This window comes from Anomaloglossus baeobatrachus, chromosome 2, assembly GCF_048569485.1.
Source record: "Anomaloglossus baeobatrachus isolate aAnoBae1 chromosome 2, aAnoBae1.hap1, whole genome shotgun sequence".
Lineage (NCBI taxonomy): Eukaryota > Metazoa > Chordata > Amphibia > Anura > Aromobatidae > Anomaloglossus > Anomaloglossus baeobatrachus.
Window position 1 is genome coordinate 705,477,055 of NC_134354.1, and position 22,559 is coordinate 705,499,613.

General features: G+C 49.8%; 1 protein-coding gene across 2 annotated transcripts in view; it reads left to right on the forward strand.

The window, feature by feature from the left end:
* The first annotated feature begins 63 nt into the window (after positions 1 to 63).
* Positions 64 to 22,559, forward strand: part of ALG11 (ALG11 alpha-1,2-mannosyltransferase) — a 28,086-nt gene continuing 5,590 nt past the window's right edge. The window contains exons 1-3 of one of the 2 annotated variants that reach the window (XM_075334582.1): positions 64 to 149; positions 15,629 to 15,862; positions 20,742 to 21,667. In XM_075334582.1, the coding sequence (XP_075190697.1) occupies positions 121 to 149; positions 15,629 to 15,862; positions 20,742 to 21,667 (1,189 nt within the window). In that variant the 5' untranslated portion in view covers positions 64 to 120. Of the gene's footprint in view, positions 150 to 14,256; positions 14,343 to 15,628; positions 15,863 to 20,741; positions 21,668 to 22,559 lie in introns of those variants that run through there. The other variant, XM_075334583.1, reaches the window with a different exon arrangement.

Here is a 22,559-nt window from a genome sequence, read left to right on the forward strand (position 1 = left end):
ATCCAAAGTCAACGCCTCTCCCTCCGGACCACGCCCCTCTACTGATCACATGGCGCCTTGACGTCATCAGGAGGCGCCCGGCAGTGTTTGGTGTGACGTGTACGCTCCTGTCATGTAGCAATGGCGCTGTGCTTCTGCTCTATGTTACGGTGAGACGCTGTGCGCTGCGTGTATCTGATGGGCTCCTTATATTGTAGTGTGGGGTCAGGCAGAGGGAGGATTTCTGGCTGTGGTTTTGTCCTGTGTGGGGTGAATGACTTTACAATGTGTCTGTAGGAAGCTGCTGTAATGTGGTGGTGTCACTGTCTGTAGGAAGCTGCTGTAATGTGGTGTCAGTGTCTGTAGGAAGCTGCTGTAATGTGGTGTCACTGTCTGTAGGAAGCTGCTGTAATGTGGTGTCAGTGTCTGTAGGAAGCTGCTGTAATGTGGTGTCAGTGTCTGTAGGAAGCTGCTGTAATGTGGTGTCAGTTGCTGTAGGAAGCTGCTGTAATGTGGTATCAGTGTCTGTAGGAAGCTGCTGTAATGTGGTGTCAGTGTCTGTAGGAAGCTGCTGTAATGTGGTGTCAGTGTCTGTAGGAAGCTGCTGTAATGTGGTGTCAGTGTCTGTAGGAAGCTGCTGTAATGTGGTGTCAGTGTCTGTAGGAAGCTGCTGTAATGTGGTGTCAGTTGCTGTAGGAAGCTGCTGTAATGTGGTGTCAGTGTCTGTAGGAAGCTGCTGTAATGTGGTGTCAGTGTCTGTAGGAAGCTGCTGTAATGTGGTGTCAGTGTCTGTAGGAAGCTGCTGTAATGTGGTGTCAGTGTCTGTAGGAAGCTGCTGTAATGTGGTGTCAGTGTCTGTAGGAAGCTGCTGTAATGTGGTGTCAGTGGCTGTAGGAAGCTGCTGGAATGTGGTGTCACTGTCTGTAGGAAGCTGCTGGAATGTGGTGTCACTGGCTGTAGGAAGCTGCTGGAATGTGGTGTCACTGTCTGTAGGAAGCTGCTGTAATGTGGTGTCACTGGCTGTAGGAAGCTGCTGTAATGTGGTGTCACTGGCTGTAGGAAGCTGCTGTAATGTGGTGTCACTGGCTGTAGGAAGCTGCTGTAATGTGGTGTCAGTGTCTGTAGGAAGCTGCTGTAATGTGGTGTCACTGGCTGTAGGAAGCTGCTGTAATGTGGTGTCACTGGCTGTAGGAAGCTGCTGTAATGTGGTGTCACTGGCTGTAGGAAGCTGCTGTAATGTGGTGTCACTGGCTGTAGGAAGCTGCTGTAATGTGGTGTCAGTGTCTGTAGGAAGCTGCTGTAATGTGGTGTCAGTGTCTGTAGGAAGCTGCTGTAATGTGGTGTCACTGGCTGTAGGAAGCTGCTGTAATGTGGTGTCACTGGCTGTAGGAAGCTGCTGTAATGTGGTGTCAGTGTCTGTAGGAAGCTGCTGTAATGTGGTGTCACTGGCTGTAGGAAGCTGCTGTAATGTGGTGTCACTGGCTGTAGGAAGCTGCTGTAATGTGGTGTCACTGGCTGTAGGAAGCTGCTGTAATGTGGTGTCACTGGCTGTAGGAAGCTGCTGTAATGTGGTGTCACTGGCTGTAGGAAGCTGCTGTAATGTGGTGTCACTGGCTGTAGGAAGCTGCTGTAATGTGGTGTCACTGGCTGTAGGAAGCTGCTGTAATGTGGTGTCACTGGCTGTAGGAAGCTGCTGTAATGTGGTGTCACTGGCTGTAGGAAGCTGCTGTAATGTGGTGTCACTGGCTGTAGGAAGCTGCTGTAATGTGGTGTCACTGGCTGTAGGAAGCTGCTGTAATGTGGTGTCACTGGCTGTAGGAAGCTGCTGTAATGTGGTGTCACTGGCTGTAGGAAGCTGCTGTAATGTGGTGTCACTGGCTGTAGGAAGCTGCTGTAATGTGGTGTCACTGGCTGTAGGAAGCTGCTGTAATGTGGTGTCACTGGCTGTAGGAAGCTGCTGTAATGTGGTGTCACTGGCTGTAGGAAGCTGCTGTAATGTGGTGTCACTGGCTGTAGGAAGCTGCTGTAATGTGGTGTCACTGGCTGTAGGAAGCTGCTGTAATGTGGTGTCACTGGCTGTAGGAAGCTGCTGTAATGTGGTGTCACTGGCTGTAGGAAGCTGCTGTAATGTGGTGTCACTGGCTGTAGGAAGCTGCTGTAATGTGGTGTCACTGGCTGTAGGAAGCTGCTGTAATGTGGTGTCACTGGCTGTAGGAAGCTGCTGTAATGTGGTGTCACTGGCTGTAGGAAGCTGCTGTAATGTGGTGTCACTGGCTGTAGGAAGCTGCTGTAATGTGGTGTCACTGGCTGTAGGAAGCTGCTGTAATGTGGTGTCACTGGCTGTAGGAAGCTGCTGTAATGTGGTGTCACTGGCTGTAGGAAGCTGCTGTAATGTGGTGTCACTGGCTGTAGGAAGCTGCTGTAATGTGGTGTCACTGGCTGTAGGAAGCTGCTGTAATGTGGTGTCACTGGCTGTAGGAAGCTGCTGGAATGTGGTGTCAGTGGCTGCAGGAAGCTGCTGGAATGTGGTGTCACTGGCTGCAGGAAGCTGCTGGAATGTGGTGTCACTGGCTGTAGGAAGCTGCTGGAATGTGGTGTCACTGGCTGTAGGAAGCTGCTGGAATGTGGTGTCACTGGCTGTAGGAAGCTGCTGTAATGTGGTGTCACTGGCTGTAGGAAGCTGCTGTAATGTGGTGTCACTGGCTGTAGGAAGCTGCTGGAATGTGCAGTCACTGGCTGTAGGAAGCTGCTGGAATGTGCAGTCACTGGCTGTAGGAAGCTGCTGGAATGTGCAGTCACTGGCTGTAGGAAGCTGCTGGAATGTGCAGTCACTGGCTGCAGGAAGCTGCTGTAATGTGGTGTCACTGGCTGTAGGAAGCTGCTGGAATGTGGTGTCACTGGCTGTAGGAAGCTTCTGTAATGTGGTGTCACTGGCTGTAGGAAGCTGCTGTAATGTGGTGTTGTCAGTGTCTGTTTTAAGACCTAGAAATTGGATATAATAAGTAAAGGCCTCCATAGCAACAGTGTCAGGGCACACAGCATCCACTGGCACCTCCACCTTCTGTAGTGGTGTCAGTCACGGCTGCTGTGGTGCTGACAGTCGCTGGGTACCGCTGTGCCCCTACAGTCACCATAACCTACCCATACTGTGGCCATGGCTTACACTTACATGATCATATGCTATAGAAGCCATGTTCTATAGCTGTCACTTTAGTTCTCTCTTGTGGTCCCCACCAGCATCTGCTCATAGACAAGATGACATCACTGCACAAAACGAGTGGAGAGCGGTGGGGCCCACACCACACCATACCAGCCGGGCTCGGGAGGGAAATTAACCCTTTATGACTGAGCGACTTTACAGTTTTTTCTTTCCTTTTAAGAGACCTAACTTTTTTATTTTCCTTCCACATAGCCAGATGCAGGTTTGCTTTTTGGAGGATGCGGTGTTTAAATGACCCCATTCATTTTACCACACAATGTACTGACCCCCTCTCACTCTCAAGAAAAAAGTATCCACATGAGGTGAAATGTTGAAAATAAAAATGCAGTGCTTCCAATTTAGGAGGGAGGTTTTGTTTTTATGGCATTCGGTCATAATGATCTGGCAGCATGATTCTCCAGGTCTGTGTGGGTACAGTAATGCCAAACCTGTATTATTCTTTTCTTTTTTTTTTCACTGCTTAAATAGAAAAAAGAAAGTGTAATAATAAAAAAATAGGGGTTTGTGCTGCTATTTTCGGAGGTATAACGTTATCAGTTTGTGTTGGTGCTGGAGCCGTGTGAATGCTTGTTTTTGTTATGGCAAACTGCTGCTTTTATTGGCACCAATTTGATATATATGACGCCTAATCGCTTATTATTGCTTTTGGTGGCAGTGTAGGGATTAAACATTGGCAATTATGATGTTTAAAAAAACAAACAAGTCCTTATGCGGCTATGTGGATGGAAAATACCTTTTAGAAATCACTGACTCCCCTGATTCTATGGCTCTTTTCTGTTTTGCGCTGCATCCATCCATTGCAGAATGATGTATTTTATTTTTTTGCTTTTGGAGCTCAATATGTGTAATCTCTGCTTGTAGTGTAGCTGGGCTCTTCTTCACCCCTCACTCCCAGACGCTGCCAATCAAACCTCGGGAGTGTGAGACTGTCAGATCAGGTACCGAGCTGTGATTGCTCCAAAAGCAACAAATATGAATGTCTGCAAAGGACTTTTTTTTTTCCAGCACCCATGACAGCACCACGAGAGAGGGGATCCGCCCTTCAAGGACAGGAAACCTCCAGGATTAAAAAGGGGCGGCACCTCTCCCCACATCAGTTGGTTTCCTGTCCTTGAACAGGGAGCCTCCAGGAAGATTCAGGATGGTCCTGGTGGGCCGAAGATAAGGATTCCAGCCCTGGCCGGCGGGCTCTGGCAGGGCACGGGTCCTGCTGCGACCGGCCGAGGTGCTGTGGAGACGCCGCAGCAGACCCACGGGGGTCCGACCTGCGAGCAGAACACCCTCCTCCAGTGCCGCCGTGGCAGGCCCGGGGGGCTGATGTCGGGCGGCGAGGCACGGAAGTGGTGTGGAGCCTACGGGGACCAGGTAAGGGCCGGTCGGCCGCAGTGCTGTGGCTCCGCAGCAGACCAACGGGGGTCCTGTCTGAGCGCGGGTAGCCCCCCCCTCCCCTAGTAAAGTCGGCCTGGGAACGGGCGGCAAGGAGCAGGTAAGCTGCAATTACTTGCTGCAGCGTCCTCGCGGCCGCAGACTGTGAAAAGCATTCCAGCCCTGGCCAGTCGATACTGGCAGCTGCACGAGTCCTGCCACGGCTGGTTGAGCTGCTGAGGGAATAGCCACAGCAGACCCATGGGGGCCGTGCATGTGAGCGTCGCTATACTCCTGCTTCAGGACTCCCCACGGGAGGAGGATTGGTGGTGGTCCTGCCGGATATCAGGGATTAGGACACACCACAACAGCCCACGGGGGTTTTGTCTATGGTTAGTGATGCCGAAACGCGACAGCAGTGTGTGGCGACCACCATCTTACCCGGTCAGTCCGTGGGGCATGAGGTTACGGGTACGATCCAGCGTGGCTGTCCGGATCTGTATTTTCGCGGCGGTGGCATGTAGTGTGGCGCCATCTTGTGAATGGCCGGCCACCACACAGGTGATCATCTGCACATGCGCAAGAAGGATGACGCGCTTCTGAGATTTCCCGGAAGTGCCGGGACTATGGGTGCCCGGAGAGTGTTTACACCACAGCAACCATGGAGCAGATCGGTATGCTCCTGCTTAGCCCTCCAGCAGAATAGATGAGGAGCAGCAGCATCCTCCGCTGTTACCACCACAGCCATAGGCTGTCACTCAGAAGAGGCAGCAGGAAAGCAGGCCTCAGCGCAGACGGGGGAGCAGTGTTCTGACTCTGGTGAGATACGCTTGGGAAGGAGGGACACCCGGTCCAGCCAGCAGAGTCTGAAATCCAATAGACCAGACTTCTGGAAAGCCTTCAGAGGGACTTGTCTGATGACATCACTCCTACTTCCAACCCGGTTCCACCTCTTTGTTTTTTGGCATCTGAGTGTTAAGTGCTCTTCGTGAAAGTTCCCTTTGTACAGAGGTCTTTTTATCTGGTTCCTTCAGGTTCAGGACAGACCCAGAAATGCAGCTGTAAAAACTAGAGACAGGGAATGCGCTCTCTGTAAACGGGAGCTGTCTAGTACCTGGTCTAAAGAGCTTGGCCAGAGCTGTGTTCAACAGACTCAGATTAAGCCCGAAGTTTACCTCGGTCCTGAGGTCCATGATTAGGGCTGTGGTCTGGGATTCACTAGGATCCCTATCTACTTGAGTCATAGCCTTATGAAATGCAGACCTGGTTCCGGGGACTCAAACGGTTCCCAGGGGGGAGGACGAATCTTCAGAATCCGTTCCCTTTTAGGTCATCAATGCTTATGATCAAAAATTCGGGGCAGCCAGTAAAAACAGTCAGGTCCACTATGGACACTCATGCTGAAAAAGCCCCCCCCCCCAAAAAAAAAAAAAAAGTCTAGAAACCTTCAGCTAGGGTTCTATGATCAGCCATTGCAGCTACCTGCGCATCAAGATGGCGGTATGGTCTGACCAACTTAGGGATCAGCTTAAAGAAGAAGAGATTATTGTATTGTCGCGGGCGGGGAGGAGGGTGTCAGCACACCGCGCTCACCCCTTCTGCTCGGGTCCGGCAGCTGCTCAGTGGTGGCTCGAGCTGTGGGCCGGATCCCGGGGTGTCTCGAGCGGCACTCCTCGCCCGTGAGTGAAAGGGGTTTTGTTGGGTGTGGGGATTGTTATAGTTCGTGACGCCACCCACGGTTGTGGTGATTGCACCACCGCTGCTTTGGATGGGGATCCCGGGGATGGTGATGGGAGCAGCCAGGTGTTGTGTTGCCCCTCCGTGGGTAGGGGTTGGTGATCCCGGGGCCCGGTGAAGAGATGTGAAGTGTAGGGCCTGGTGGGCGCAGGGACGCGGGGGCAGCGCTGTGCCTTGCGGCACTATGGTACTCACTCAGCCTGAGACTTGGACACAGTTTGTACGGTAAACCAAACGGCTGGTAGGACGGTCCCACAGACGGCTGCTTTGCTTCCCCGGTAGGTGACGGTGATGTCCCTCTTCCTTGCACCTGTATGTACGGATGGTTGCGATGGGTCCCCACCGGTAACCCGCTCCCCGGCTTCAAGCTGGGCCGGAGGAGCACTACACTTTGCCCGCAGGCGCTGGCCCTCAGAGACTGGTGCCCTGGCGGTGGCGGTGCCTCTGTTGTACAGGTTGGACTGTTGCCTTCTATCGGGACTTGGTTGTTGGGGGAATCTACGTCCCCTTCACTGACGGATTCGGCAAATTTGGCGACTCCTAGCCTTGCCGGGGTCCGAGAGGCCCCTGCCCTGGTGCTGACTGTCTTTCGGAACACTGCTCCAGACCACCGGGCACACAGCCAACGGGGTCCTTCCAGGAACTTCCAAACGGTCCCCCTCCGGACAGTCACCGCCGTCGCTGACCTTGCTGTTCTAGCCCTACACACAGCTGGGCTCTCAGGCTTCTCCTTCCCTCTGCTCTGTCACCACTTCTTGCTTTCCTCCTTTTCCACTTTGCTTTCCTTCACTTTCACTTGTTGTTTGTTTACTCTAGCCCCTCAGCTAGACTGCACTCTTCCCCTGCCCGGGGCTATCTGCTGTTCACTCCTTCATGTCCCTGACTCGACTGCCTGGTTACTTCCTGCCTCCAGAGTTGTGAGCTCCTTGGTGGGCGGAGCCAACCGCCTGGCCCACCCCCTGGTGTGCATCACAGACTCCTGGAGGAAGGCAACAAGGATTTGTAGGTTAGCTGATGTGCCTACCTGGGGTGTGGGGTGTGGTGGTGTTGTGACCTGTGTCCCCTGGCTTGCCCAGGGCGACACATTCCCCCTTAGCAAAACGCAGACCGTCCGCGGGCTGCCGTCCTACACCGGTTTTATTTTTCTGAAAAAGGGGATAACAGGGTTAAACAAACATACATAACATTTTTAAATAACTTCTTCCCAAGACGGGAGGCACATTTTACTTTTAACGTTGCAACGGTATACGGTCACGGTTTCCGCTCTCTCCCACCCAAGTAACCTGGCCCTGATGCTGCCCCTAAAACCCAGGCAGCACCCCTTGACCCACAGTCCAGCACACGGTACCCGAGCGGGATCTGTCCTTCCCTCCAGAGGGTAGCCACCGGTTCCTTTGGTGGCTGGGCCCCAGCCTGCTCTGCTCAGGGCCCTCCCTCCAACCTGCCTCTCCGGAGGCGGCATTGCGGAAACCGGTAACGGTAACCAACATATTTACAAGCCACTAACGTCTGTGGTTGCCCTGCAAGTTCACGGGCTTGTCCATGGATAGTTCCCATGCCATTTTTTAAACGGTCCCCACGGGGACAACGGTGCCGGCTCCGGCCGGTTCAATCACTTAAGCAAATCAGGTAACTGTTCGGTAATTATCATTTTCATCATTCTCTTTTAAACAAACAAACAATGGTGGTCCCAACGGGGACTGCTGCAGCGGGCATCCGCTGCCCTTGAGGCGGCTACCACCGCAGGGGGTCGGCCCACTCCGGGACCGAGCGGTACATGGGGTTTTCTTCCCACTGGCAGTTCAACCCCGAACCGCTAACAGCCGTTAGGAATGGCGGCGGAGGCGGCATGCTTGGGACCTCTTCCTCCATCAACGACATTCTCTCCGGACCCCCAGCCGCGGTGCTGATGTCCGTCTCCCACTCAATCAGGGCCGGATCTGGGGTTTGGGTGGACTGATCGCGACGCGGCACGGCTGCAGCGGCCCCTTGCTCACGGGCCCCCACTACGGCAACCATCCTTCGCATCTCTGCCTTCCAATCCATCAACTGCTGCAGGCTCTGCGCCCTCACCTTCACGCAGAATCGGTCCAACTCCCGCTCCAGCCACGCAGCGGTCCCGGCGGGGAGTTCACCCGGGCCGCAGTCCTCAAAAGCTACTCCGCCTCGTTTCCCCCAGAGCTTGGGTACTCCGGTGGCGGGTATTCCCGCACTCCAATTCGAGGACGCTGCCATTTCTCCATCTGCGTCCCCCTTAGCTCTTTCCGGCCCCTCCTCTCTCGGGGCGGGGTCTTGGCCTTCGCGCCTCTACTGCTCGAGAAGACGCTCGAGCGGGAACTTTTCGCGCCAAAGATGGCGGCTTCTGCAATTTTTCTGCCGGATACCTCCGGCGGTAACAAGGCGCACCTCTACCAGACGGCAGAGCGGTAAGATCCTGTTCGTGACGCCAAGTTGTCGCGGGCGGGGAGGAGGGTGTCAGCACACCGCGCTCACCCCTTCTGCTCGGGTCCGGCAGCTGCTCAGTGGTGGCTCGAGCTGTGGGCCGGATCCCGGGGTGTCTCGAGCGGCACTCCTCGCCCGTGAGTGAAAGGGGTTTTGTTGGGTGTGGGGATTGTTATAGTTCGTGACGCCACCCACGGTTGTGGTGATTGCACCACCGCTGCTTTGGATGGGGAACCCGGGGATGGTGATGGGAGCAGTCAGGTGTTGTGTTGCCCCTCCGTGGGTAGGGGTTGGTGATCCCGGGGCCCGGTGAAGAGATGTGAAGTGTAGGGCCTGGTGGGCGCAGGGACGCGGGGGCAGCGCTGTGCCTTGCGGCACTATGGTACTCACTCAGCCTGAGACTTGGACACAGTTTGTACGGTAAACCAAACGGCTGGTAGGACGGTCCCACAGACGGCTGCTTTGCTTCCCCGGTAGGTGACGGTGATGTCCCTCTTCCTTGCACCTGTATGTACGGATGGTTGCGATGGGTCCCCACCGGTAACCCGCTCCCCGGCTTCAAGCTGGGCCGGAGGAGCACTACACTTTGCCCGCAGGCGCTGGCCCTCAGAGACTGGTGCCCTGGCGGTGGCGGTGCCTCTGTTGTACAGGTTGGACTGTTGCCTTCTATCGGGACTTGGTTGTTGGGGGAATCTACGTCCCCTTCACTGACGGATTCGGCAAATTTGGCGACTCCTAGCCTTGCCGGGGTCCGAGAGGCCCCTGCCCTGGTGCTGACTGTCTTTCGGAACACTGCTCCAGACCACCGGGCACACAGCCAACGGGGTCCTTCCAGGAACTTCCAAACGGTCCCCCTCCGGACAGTCACCGCCGTCGCTGACCTTGCTGTTCTAGCCCTACACACAGCTGGGCTCTCAGGCTTCTCCTTCCCTCTGCTTTGTCACCACTTCTTGCTTTCCTCCTTTTCCACTTTGCTTTCCTTCACTTTCACTTGTTGTTTGTTTACTCTAGCCCCTCAGCTAGACTGCACTCTTCCCCTGCCCGGGGCTATCTGCTGTTCACTCCTTCATGTCCCTGACTCGACTGCCTGGTTACTTCCTGCCTCCAGAGTTGTGAGCTCCTTGGTGGGCGGAGCCAACCGCCTGGCCCACCCCCTGGTGTGCATCAGACTCCTGGAGGAAGGCAACAAGGATTTGTAGGTTAGCTGATGTGCCTACCTGGGGTGTGGGGTGTGGTGGTGTTGTGACCTGTGTCCCCTGGCTTGCCCAGGGCGACACAGTATCTTCATCTCCTTTTCTTACGTGGGGTAGCAGCGTTCCTTACAGACACATTTGCAGTCTCACCTAGGCTGTCGGCTAAATCCGCAGCCTTATCTGGCGCAGCCAGAAGGGTCCTCTGGCTGAAGTGCTGGCGGGGGGATATCCAGACAAGATCAAGACTTTGCAGTGGCTACTGTGGCTGCGTTGCTACTGCTGGTATTAATAACAGGTGCCTGGGCGGCGCAACAATGAAATGGTGTGTTCACCCCTGTGACTTTTCCTATCCAATGACCAGGGGAATTTCTGTTCGGCCCAGTCCTGGATGATCTTTTCGGAGCAGCAGGCGACAGAAAGAAGGGTTCTGTACACGTCAAGTCAAGCCTTCAGTAGACCTTTGGGAAAGAGTTTTTGGCTGAAACACCTGAAGATCAGCCTTGTTGGTCGGACTGAAGGAAATCAAGGGAAGCGCCACATTTATGTTTAAGAGGCCTTAAGGATACGCAGAGGGTCCCCCCAGTGACTCTTCCCCCTGGGTCCGGGGAGGAAACTTTCTCATTTTTTCTTCTGTCCTAAGTGAGGATATCCTCAAACCAATGGACCCGAACCCTTTTTGTACTCTAGCCTCAGATTCCGTTCCAAAGGTTCGCACAATAATAAACCTGAAAACTCTCCAGACTTAGAGAGCTTCAAATGGAGTCAGTGATATCCACAGGGAAACATTGAATTCCTGGTGTCACATGGCAGTGGTAGATCTGAAGAATGTAGTTCTCATGTCCTGATATGCGTCAGGGTTCAGAAATTCCCCAGGGTAGCCCTGTATATGGAGGGGAAGTTTAGACATTTCCAGTATCCAGCTCTTGCGTTGGTCTGGGGATGGTCTTTACAAGAATATCTGTAGTGACAACCCTTCTAAGGAGAGGAAAGGGTTCTAAGATCCCGTATCTAGATGGTTATCGGCAGCTCTGCCCGACATTGTACCGAACTTAGGCAGGAGGGTGTTTAGATTCAACAGCTCAAGACTGCCAACTTCTAGAGTCTGAACTAGAGAATCTCCAGGTGCAAGTGGCACAGGCAACAAAAGTCCCGATAACTCCTCAGAGACACAATGTCCCTTTTTAGGCTCCTTTACATTCAGCATCTTGGTGGTGCTTTTGGTCCAGGTACAAGCCGGAGTCCTTCAGGTGAACATTCTGAAGTATCAGGTGATTCTCGGAGGTCATCCGGACAAGTGTGTTACACTCCGGCCCAACACAGTGGATCCCTGCATTGTTGGCTGCATCCAGAGGACTTTTAAAGGGCATGCCTTAAATAACCCAAGTATCGAAGGTGCTTGCCACCAAAGCATGGTTGAAAGACCCATTTTCAAGGTCATTTTGTCCAGGGAGTGTGGTCTGGAAGAGATACCGATGTTTCCCCAAACACCAGGGAATTCCTTGCAGTAGAAACAGCAGTGGATCAGTTCCTGCATTCCCTTAGGGCCCCTTTACACACTGGGACTTTCAGCGATCCCACCAGCGATCCCAACCTGGCCGGGATCGCTACAACGTCTCTGGTGAGTCGCTGGTGAGATGTCCAACAGGCAGCCCGTGCCTACGACACAACAGCGCTCCGGACCTGCAGAACGGCCTAGTTAGTCATTGGGGACATTGTAAGGCAGCTTTTGAAAGGGTAGTCGCAAACACAGTCGCTGTAAAGTCCCCTTTCCACACTGAAAACTTCTAGCGATCATGCTGCACAGCGGGAAACAAAGGACCAATGACTGGTCCTGAACGATTGTAGCGATCAGCAACTTCACGGCACGGGCCCGGTCGCTGATGTGTTCGCAGACTGCAATGTCGCGGGGGAGGTCGCTGTTGCGTCGCCGGTTTTGCAAACCCGGTGACGTTGCGGCGATATCGTTTGCGATGTTGCAGTGTGTAAAGCCACCTTAACTGGTCATTGTACGTAATCCTCTAACATTCAAGCGATAATGGCATATCTCTATCATGGGGTTCTCTGTCCTGATCACTGATGGCAATAGTAAGCAGAGCATTATTTATAATCCGAAGAGAACTGTACGGCAGTGGACGCCCTGCTAATCACTTGGAACTTCCACCTTGGCTTATGCTTTTCCTCCCATAGTCCTCATTCCAGCAGTTATGATAATACGGGAGGAGAGGGCAGAAGCGATCCTGGGCGGCATATCGCAGCGTGGCTTCACATGGTCACTTCTAAGTATCGGAGCGTTTGCTCCTGGCCTGATCACTACTCTTATGCAATGCAAGAAACCAAAATTTAAGGCTAAACTCTACTGCAGTACTGAGATAACCTTGTCATCCGTAGGGGCAAATCTAGATGACCCAGCGCCAATTGCGTTGGTATTGGAGTTCCTCCAGAAGAGGTCTAAACTGAGTCTTATCGATTAACCCGCTAACTGTTCACGTGTGGGCCCTAGCTGCCCTGCATAATTATGACCTAGCGGGAGATCACTGGATTCCCATTTCACTCCTGTAATAGTCCTGATTGTGGTCTGTCCTTTCCATCATGGGATCTTATTCTCATCCTCAGCTTTAACCAAGCCATATATGAACCCTTAGGCGGGCTTTGCGTTGGTATTGGAGTTCCTCCAGAAGAGGTCTAAACTGAGTCTTATCGATTAACCCGCTAACTGTTCACGTGTGGGCCCTAGCTGCCCTGCATAATTATGACCTAGCGGGAGATCACTGGATTCCCATTTCACTCCTGTAATAGTCCTGATTGTGGTCTGTCCTTTCCATCATGGGATCTTATTCTCATCCTCAGCTTTAACCAAGCCATATATGAACCCTTAGGCGGGCTTTGCACGTTGCAACATCGGTAACAATGTGTTACCGATGCTGCAGCGATAGTCCCGCCCCCGTCGCACGTTCGATATATAGTGAAAGCTGCCGTAGCGATTATTATCGCTACGGCAGCTTTACACGCACATACCTGCCGTGCGACGTCCCTCTGGCCGGCGACCCGCCTCCTTCCTTAGGGGGCGGGTCGTGCGGCGTCACAGTGACGTCACACGGCAGGCGGCCAATTGAAGTGGAGGGGCGGAGATGAGCAGGATGTAAACATCCCGCCCACCTCCGTCCTTCTCATTGCAGCCGGGAGGCAGGTAAGGTGAAGTTCCTCGCTCCTGCGGCTTCACACACAGCGATGTGTGCGTCCGCAGGAACGAGGAACTACATCGTACCTGTCGCTCCCCCGGCATTATGGAAATGTCGGAGGCTGCAGCGATGATACGATGACGACGATTTTGCGCTCGTTCATCGTATCATATAGGATTTACACACTACGACATCGCAAGTGACGCCGGATGTGCGTCACTTTCGATTTGACCCCACCGACATCGCACCTGCGATGTCGTAGTGTGCAAAGCCCGCCTTAGAGTACATATATCTTAAGGATCTATCTCGGAAGTTAACAGCAGCACGTAGGGTTAGTGACATCCAAGCCCTATCTTAGTTCCTTCCTTACTCAGGTTCTTGAGAATAGAGTGGTCCTGGGACCACCTAAACCAGCTTCCTTCCCGATGGTAGTTTCAAGCTTCATAGGTCTCCAGAGATTATTCTTCCGAACTGTATGGTAATCTGAAAGATCAGGGGAGGAAGGGTGGCATTACCTCAATGTTAGACGTGGCCTTCTAGCATATCTCTCAGTCACCAGTACCTGGAGAAGGGACTAGTCCCTGTTGTTCTGTTGGGGTAATGGGAAGGGGCTCTAAGCCTCCAGATCTACCTTGGCTGGGTGGATCATAGAAGCCAATTCTGTCGCCTACGCCAGTGTTAGGGAGATGTCTGAAAGCTCACTTCCCAATAGCAATGGCATCTTCCTCGGCGGAAAGATCAGAAGTTCACATCGTGCAGTTCTGTGGTGACCACGTGGTCTTCACTTTCCACTTCTATAAGCACTATAGATGGATTTATAATTTACTGGCCTCACCTTTGGGAGAAGGGTTCTGCACGCTTTGGTCCCTCCCTAGGTTTCCTGTCTATGTAATTCTCTCGTGGTGCTGTCATGGGTGCTGGAAAAATACGTAATTACTTACCGGTAATGTGTTTTTTTTCTGAACCCATGACAGCACCCTTACATTCCCTCCCTGCGCGTGGATGTGTTAATAGTTCTGGGGTTTTTCACTTCTCTCCGCATGGCTGTATGTTGGTGGTAGTTTTGTGTTTTAACAATGTTCCTTTTCCGGAGGTCCTTTCATGCTCGGTAACCAACTGAAGTGGGGAGAGGTGCCGCCCCTTTTTAATCCTGGAGGTTTCCTGTCCTTGAAGGGCGGATCCCCTCTCTCGTGGTGCTGTCATGGGTTCAGAAAAAACACATTACCGGTAAGTAATTACGTTTTTTTTTTTTTTGCAGCAAATGACTGCTTTTCTTTATAAGGGGTGAGTGTAGGTTACTACTTTTTTATGCCATCTTTTTAAAGAGAACCTGTCACCAGTTTTTTGCCCTATAAGCTGCGGCCACCACCAGTGGGCTCTTTTTTTTTTTTTTTTTTTTTTTTACAGCATTTTAACATGCTGTATATAAGAGCCCAGGCCGCTGTGTAGAACGTAAAAAAACGCTTTATAATACTCCCCTAAACCGGTCGCTGCGGTGGAGGTGGGTCAAATAAGCGTCTTCGTCCTCCGATGCCGGCGCCTCCTCTTTCGGCCATCTTTGTTCTCCATCTTCTGAAGCCGGGGTGCATGATGCGTCCGACATCATACACACTCGCCGACATTCAGGTCCTGAGCAGATGTACTTTGATGTGCCCTGAACAGGGCGGATCAAAGTATTGTAGTGCGCATGTGTGGGACCGGCGAGTGTGTATGACGTAGATGCCTCATGCACCCTGGCTTCAGAAGGAGGACGAAGATGGCTGAAAGAGGAGGCGCCGGCACCGGAGGATGAAGACGTCCATTTGAGTCACATCCACCGCAGAGCGACCGTTAGGTAAGTATTATAAAGTGTTTTTATGTAGTCACAGCGGCCTGGGCTCTTATATACAGCATGATAGAATGCTGTATATAAGAGCCTGGTGGTGGTGGCCGCAGCTTATAGGGCAAAAAACTAGTGACAGGTTCCCTTTAAATAAAAAGATAAATAATATATAATAAATACCAGAATACCCCTTTAAACAAAGTGTTAGTGTTGTCCACTCTATCCTATCGGACTATGTGTTTCCCAGAACAAGGGTGATATTAGAATAACTAATAAACATGTAGTTGAGTTTCTTGTTATGCAGGAACCCACCAGCCAATTATATAATGCATATAAAGGTGGTCCTACTCTCCCACAACAGAAGATATTACAGGAAGGATCAGGCATGTTGGATTTTAGTGTGCCCCATCATTTGCTCATTGTTTCCCTCACTCTTTTTTGAAAACCCATCCTCTCGTAGCTGTGTATTGAGAATTGGGGGAGGTAGCTGCTGTCACTTGTATTGTGAAATATGGATTTCAGAAATGAGTATGTTGTTGTATGTTGTCCTAGCCTTTACCACTCCTGTCACTGAAGCACACCTATGACACTGTGGATCCTAACTAAAGTTTCTTTGTATAGTACACATTTCTGATATTTTACTGTATATTAATTTTATAATTTTCTTTTCTCTTTGTATCTTTCCCTCCAGCATGCTGACATCGCTCTTCATTCCTGCACTTATTGCCAGCGTCACCATCAGTCTCCTGTTTTTTGTTCTTCTCCTTTGTATACGACTGTGGGTTGGGAAGAAGAGAGCTGCATCTGTACAACTCGGCAAAGATGGCAAAGAGCAGAAAGTAGTGGCTTTCTTTCATCCATATTGCAATGCTGGAGGTGGAGGAGAGAGGGTGCTGTGGTGTGCACTGCGTGCTTTACAGAAAAGGTATAACATAATACCCATAGTCAGACTTCTACTTAACTCCTTAACGTCCGCGGGCAGTAAAATTACATCCTAGCGGTCATAACGTTACTGCCCGCGGTCTGCCGGCGGCAGCATGCTGTGATCGGCGCACATCTCAGCTGATTTTTCACAGCTGAGATGTGTGCCTGCTAGGCACGAGCAGAATCGTTATCTGCTCGTGCTGTTTAACCCCTTAAATGGCACTGTCAATATGTGACAGCGCCATTATAAGCGCGATCGCGGTAAACTTTTACTTACCGCCCGATACCGGAAGTCATGTGACGCGATCACGTGACTTCCGGTAGTTGTCATGGTAGCACAGGGTCATGTGATGACTCCTGTACTACACATGACTTGCTTTCACTTTCACTGTGCCCGCGGCCCAGTGAAAAAGAAAGTGAGCGTATCTGAGTGATCGGATTGCTGATCGCTATAGCCCCCTAGGGTGACTAGTAAAATAAAAAAAAAAAAAGTTTTAAAAAATTTAAAAAAAAAACTAAGTTCAAATCACCCCCCATTCGCCCCATTCAAAATTAAAGGGTTAAAAAAATATACACACATTTAATATCACCAAGTTCAGAAACGCCCGATCTATCAAAATATTATATCAATTAATCTGATCAGTAAACGGCGTAGCGGCAAAAAAATTCCAAACGCCAAAACGACGTTTTTTTTGTCGCCACAACTTTTGTGCAAAATGCAATAAGAGGCGATCAAAACGTAGCATCTGCGCAAAAATGGTACCGTTAAAAACGTCAGCTCGAGACGCAAAAAATAAGCAGTCACTGAGCCATAGATCCCGAAAAATGAGAATGTTACGGGTCACGGAATATGGCGTAAAACGTGTGCCACTTTTTTCGGACAAACTTCCGATTTTTGTTTTGTTTTTTTTTTTAACCCCTTATATAAAAGTAAACCTTTACATGTTTGGTGTCTACAAACTCGCACTGACCTGAGGCATCACACCCACACATCAGTTTTACCATATAGTGAACACAGTGAATAAAATATCTCAAAAACAATAGTGCTATTGCACTTTTTTTGCAATTTTTCTGCATTTTGAATTTTTTGTGCCGTTTTTCAGTACACTATATGGTAATAGTTATGGTTTCATTTAAAAGTATAGCTGGTTCCGCAAAAAATGAGCCCACACATGACCATATTGACTGAAAAATAAAAAAGTTACGTCTCTCAGAAAAAGAATGGCGGAAAAAAAAAACGGAAAGCGAAAAATCGTCCGGTCGTGAAGGGGTTAATTACAATCTTTAGGTTTTTGCTACGATACCTGAAAACAGCATAATGTGGGGGCAGAGATCCTGATTCCAGCAATGTGTCACTTGCTGGGCTGCTTGCTGCAGTTTTGATAAAATTGTTTTCTTTGCTGCAAATTTAGCAGTTATTTGAATGTGGAGCTCTATATCCCCACTTACACCACTGATTGGCAACTTTCTGTGTACACTGGCAGTTTTTTGCTCATGTACAATCAGTGGGGGTTAAGGTTATATAGAGCTTGTGAATATGGAGGATTCTTTCTTTACTTTTTTTATTACCTTCACTACATCCTTCACATTTGCCCACACGATTGCCAGCACACAACATGGCCACCTCTGGGTGCTTATGTGCGCTGGAGCACCTACCCCTGTCTTTGAAGGTATCCCTATGGCACAGTGCGGGTCAGTTTTGACTTACAGGAACTCTTCCTTTTGATCCACACTGTCACCAGGATGGCCGGAAGTGACGCGGTCCTCGGCCGGAGTCCTGCCCTTGTATTCAGATGCTGTGGTAATTGATTCTCTGCACCTGCCAGTGCAGATATGTCGGCCATACTGTTCAACACACATTGACACCACACCCCGAGGAAGCCAACGTGAAATGTGCCTTGACACATGCTAACACTGAGCATATATATGTTTTTTTCATGGGTACGCACCAGTCACTTTATATGATGCTGCTATTGTTTGTTTTTAATTTATCCACGCAGTCCATTTCCCTATCGGTATATCTACTTAATTATTTATGGTCCCCTCTCACATTAACAGTCCCTAAATGTAGTTGGGCACCCTCTAGTGGTCTGACCATAATACAATAACTGATTTTATTTATTGATTTTTTTTTTTTTTTTTTTTTTTTCTGTGAATGTGGATTTTTTTTTTATTAGTTTGCCTTGCTGCACACTTATTCAACATCTAAATTATTTATTGCTGCCCTTGTTACTAATTTATGGTCTCGGCTGTCATCCGTGCTGTCACATTTATTTTAAATCCCCATCATTGACCTATCATTTATACTTGCCTTCTGTACTGCTATACACTTCATGACATATTTTTTTATAATTTTTTTTCAATAAAATTTATTGTATTTTTACATAGTTACATAGGTCTTTTTTCAACCTAAGTCCATTTAGTTCAACCTTCCTCCACCAATTCTACATTTTGTCACTAAGTCATTTATAACCAACAATGTTGTGTGTACTGAGGAAATCATCCAGCTCTTTTTTAAAAGCTGTTCTAGTATCTGCCATTACTACCTCTTGTGGTCGGCATTCCACAGTCTGACTGCTCTAACTGTAAAGAACCTTTTCTATTTAGCCGTCGGAATCGCTTTTCTTCCACTCGCAGTGAATGCCCTCTGGTCCTTAGTACTGTCTTTGGAAGAAATAAGTCATGTGCCAGTCCTTTATATTGACCACACATGTATTTATACATATAAATGAGTTCTACTCTGAGACGTCTTTTATATTTTAATAGGTTAGTTTATTTATTTGGGGGTCACCATTCTCCATTTTTGTATATTATCATTCTAATTGAATATAGAGGACTAGCTGGCTGTCTAATAATAATTTCCTGCTGATTTAAACAGTGATTTTATCAAAACCACACTAAGCAGCCCAATAAGTGACACATTGCTGGAATCAGGATCTCTGCCCCTACATTATGCTGCTTGCAGATTAGGTGGCAAAAACCTGGTGACAGATTCCCTTTTAAAGGGATTTTCAGGCTTGTTTAAATCACTGACAGTGGCAAGTCATGAGTATAATAGAAGAACAGAACATATACTCCCCCTGGAATCTGCTCCATAGCTGCTGTCCTGACAATCTCTGCCAGACCAATAGTGATGACGTGCATCAGGAGATAGGTGGTCGGGGCGTCATCTCTTCCACTCTGGCGGATACGGTCAGGATAGCAGCACTGGAGCTGGAAGCAAATTTACTGGTTCAGTATTTATTTTTGTTTTGAAATCTTAAAGGGAACCTGTCACCACTTTTTTGGCCTATAAGCTGCGGCCACCACCACCAGGCTCTTATATACAGCATTCTAACATGCTGTATATAAGAGCCCAGGCCGGGGGTATAACCTAAATAACACTTTATAATACTTACCTAACGGTCACGCGGTGGTCCTTATGGGCGTCTCCGTTGTCCAGGGCCGGTGCCTCCCCTTTCGGACATCTTCGTCCTCTTTCTGAAGCCTGTGTGCATGACGCGGCCATGTCATACACACTCACCGGTCCTGTGCAGGCGCACTACAATACTTTAATCCTGACCTGAATGCCGGCGAGTGTGGATGATGTCGGACCCGTCATGCACCGCGGCTGGAGAAGGAGAACAAAGATGGCCAAAAGAGGCGGCACCAGACAACGGAGACGCCCACAAGGCCCACCGCGAGACCGTTAGGTAAGTATTATAAAGTGTTTTTTATGGTATACCCCCGGCCTGGGCTCTTATATACAGCATGTTAGAATGCTGTATTTAAGAGCCCGGTGGTGGTGGCCGCAGCTTTTAGGCCAAAAAAGTGGTGACCGGTTCCCTTTAACACTACAAGTCCCAGAAATGTCGAGCTCCCCCCTGAAGTCCCGAAAGAAGGTCAAATGACCCTTAGGGGTACTTCTCACATAGTGAGATCACTAGCAAGATCGCTGCTGAGTCATGCTTTTTGTGACGCACCAGTGACCTCATTAGCGATCTCGCTGTGTGTGACACGGAGCAGTGATCTGGCCCCTGCTGTGAAATCGCTGCTCATTACACAGTGCTGCTTCATTTTTTGGAGGTTACTCTCCCGCTGAGAAGCACACATCGGTGTGTTTGACAGCGAGAGAGCAACGATCTGAATGAGCAGGGAGCCGGCTTCTGGCAGCCTGCGGTAAGCTGTAACCAAGGTAAACATCGGGTAACCAAGCGAAGTGCTTTGCTTGGTTACCCGATATTTACCTTGGTTACTAGCGTCCGCCGCTCTCAGGCTGCCAGTGCTGGCTCCCTTTTCCCTGCACACGTAGCCAAAGTACACATCGGGTAAATAAGCAAAGCGGTTTACTTATTAACCCGATGTGTACTCTGGCTGCGAGTGCAGGGAGCCAGCGCTAAGCGGTGTGCGCTGGTAACCAGGGTAAATATCGGGTAACCAAGCGCCTGGTTACCCGATATTTACCTTAGTTACCAAGCGCAGCATCGCTTCCACGCGTCGCTGGGGGCTGGTCACTGGTCGCTGGTGAGATCTGCCTGATTGACAGCTCACCAGCGACCATGTAGCGACGCACCAGCGATCCTGACCAGGTCAGATTGCTGGTGGGATCGCTGGAGCGTCACTAAAGTGTGACGTGCCCTTAGTCCAAACTGAATAGAACTAACTAGAAACTAAATGGCTAAACTCAATGGAAACCAACAACCTCCTGTGGTGCGACAGTAATGGCCTTAATTACAGAACAAAAGACGGTGATTATAGGAGGTTAGCTAAAATCCTTCAGGTCATTCGTCTCTGGGTTCCAAAGGTAGAAATGTTACATGACCCCTCTCTGGGACTTCGAGTGTTAAAGCAATGGGTGAATATAATTCTATGAGCTTTAATTTTCTTTTATTGTTTTCCAGGTACAAAAACGCTGTGTATGTGGTTTACACTGGTGACAAAGATGTCTCGGGAGAGGACATCCTTAATGGGGCAGTCGGCAGGTTCAATATTAAGTTATCCTACCCTATTAAGTTTGTGTTTCTAGAAAAACGTTACCTGGTAGAAGACCGACTTTATCCACATTTCACCCTGCTGGGACAGAGCTTGGGATCCATTCTTTTAGGCTGGGAGGCTCTGGTAAAATGTGTGCCTGATATTTACATTGATTCAATGGGCTATGCTTTTACATTGCCTTTATTCAAGTACCTGGGGGGCTGTCGTGTGGGCTGCTACGTGCACTACCCCACCATCAGTACAGACATGCTGTCCATTGTCCGGGACCACACTGCTAGATTCAACAACGCCGCTTTCATTTCCAACAACCCTGTTCTGAGCAGGCTGAAGCTGATTTACTATATTTTGTTTGCTCTTGTATACGGTTGGGTCGGGTCTTGCAGCGATATGGTGATGGTGAACTCTACGTGGACCTTCAACCACGTCTTGGAATTGTGGAAATGCAGTGATCGCATCAGTATTGTATATCCACCTTGTGATGTCAAGACATTTTTAGATCTTGAACTGAACGAGAAGCACGAGAGAAGAGAGCACTCTGTGGTGTCTATTGGCCAATTCAGGCCAGAGAAGGATCACAAACTGCAGATCCGTGCATTTAGTACTCTACTGGCAAAGAAAACTCCGGAGGAACGAGAAAATCTGAAACTCATTCTTATCGGAGGATGTCGCAATAAACAAGATGAAGTACGAGTAGCAGAGCTGAAGAAACTTAGCTTTGACCTGGGAGTCCACGTGGAGTTTAAGGTTAACATTCCTTTTGAAGAACTGAAGAAACATCTCAGTGAAGCCACCATTGGTCTACATACAATGTGGAACGAGCACTTTGGAATTGGTAAGAATCTCTTAGGAAATTCCTGAAAGGGAATCTGTCACCAGGTTTTTGCTCCCCCATCTGAGAGTAGCACAATGTAGAGACAGAGACCCTGATTCCAGCGATGTGTCACTTACTGAGCTGTTTGCTGTTATTTTGATAAAATCAATGTTTTCTCTGCTGCAGATCTAGCAGTTATACAGAGCTCATGGATATGCTGGACTACTTGGCAGCACACCAAGTAGTCCTGTAATGATAATATACTGCTGATGAAAGAGTTTTATCAAAACTACACTAAGCAGCCCAGTAAGGTCCCTTTCACACTGCATTTTGCCTTACGTTTAGTGGTCCCTTTGGGGCATCCGTCCGAACCGCCCCTCCCCCACCCTGCAAAGCGTGTTTCGGACGCATGCGCCGACAGGGCCTTTGACTGTAATGGAGCAGCCTACGTTAGTGTGTGCTCTGTTTTGTACCATTTTCAGGCATATACGTTTTCTGCAGGTGGACACCAAAATGTAGTCGACTACATTTTGGTGTCCGCCTGCAGAAAACATGTGCCCGAAAATAGTACAAAACAGAGCACACGCTAACGTAGTCTGCTCCATTAAGTCAATGGCCCTGTCGGCGCATGCGTCTGAAACACGCTTTGTGGGGTGGGGGAGGGGTGGTTCAGACGGATGGCTGACGGGACCACTAAACATAAGGCAAAACGCAGTGTGAAAGTAGTTTAAGTGAGACATCGCATTAATCAGGGTATTTGCCTCTACATTATGCTGCTCTCGGATGAGGTGGAAAAAACCTGGTGACACATTCCCTTTAAGATTTTAGCCTTAGCTTTGTGCAGCCCTCCATTCCATGACATTAAAGGGAACTTGTCACCATTTTTCCCCATAAAAAGTATGTCCCGCATCTT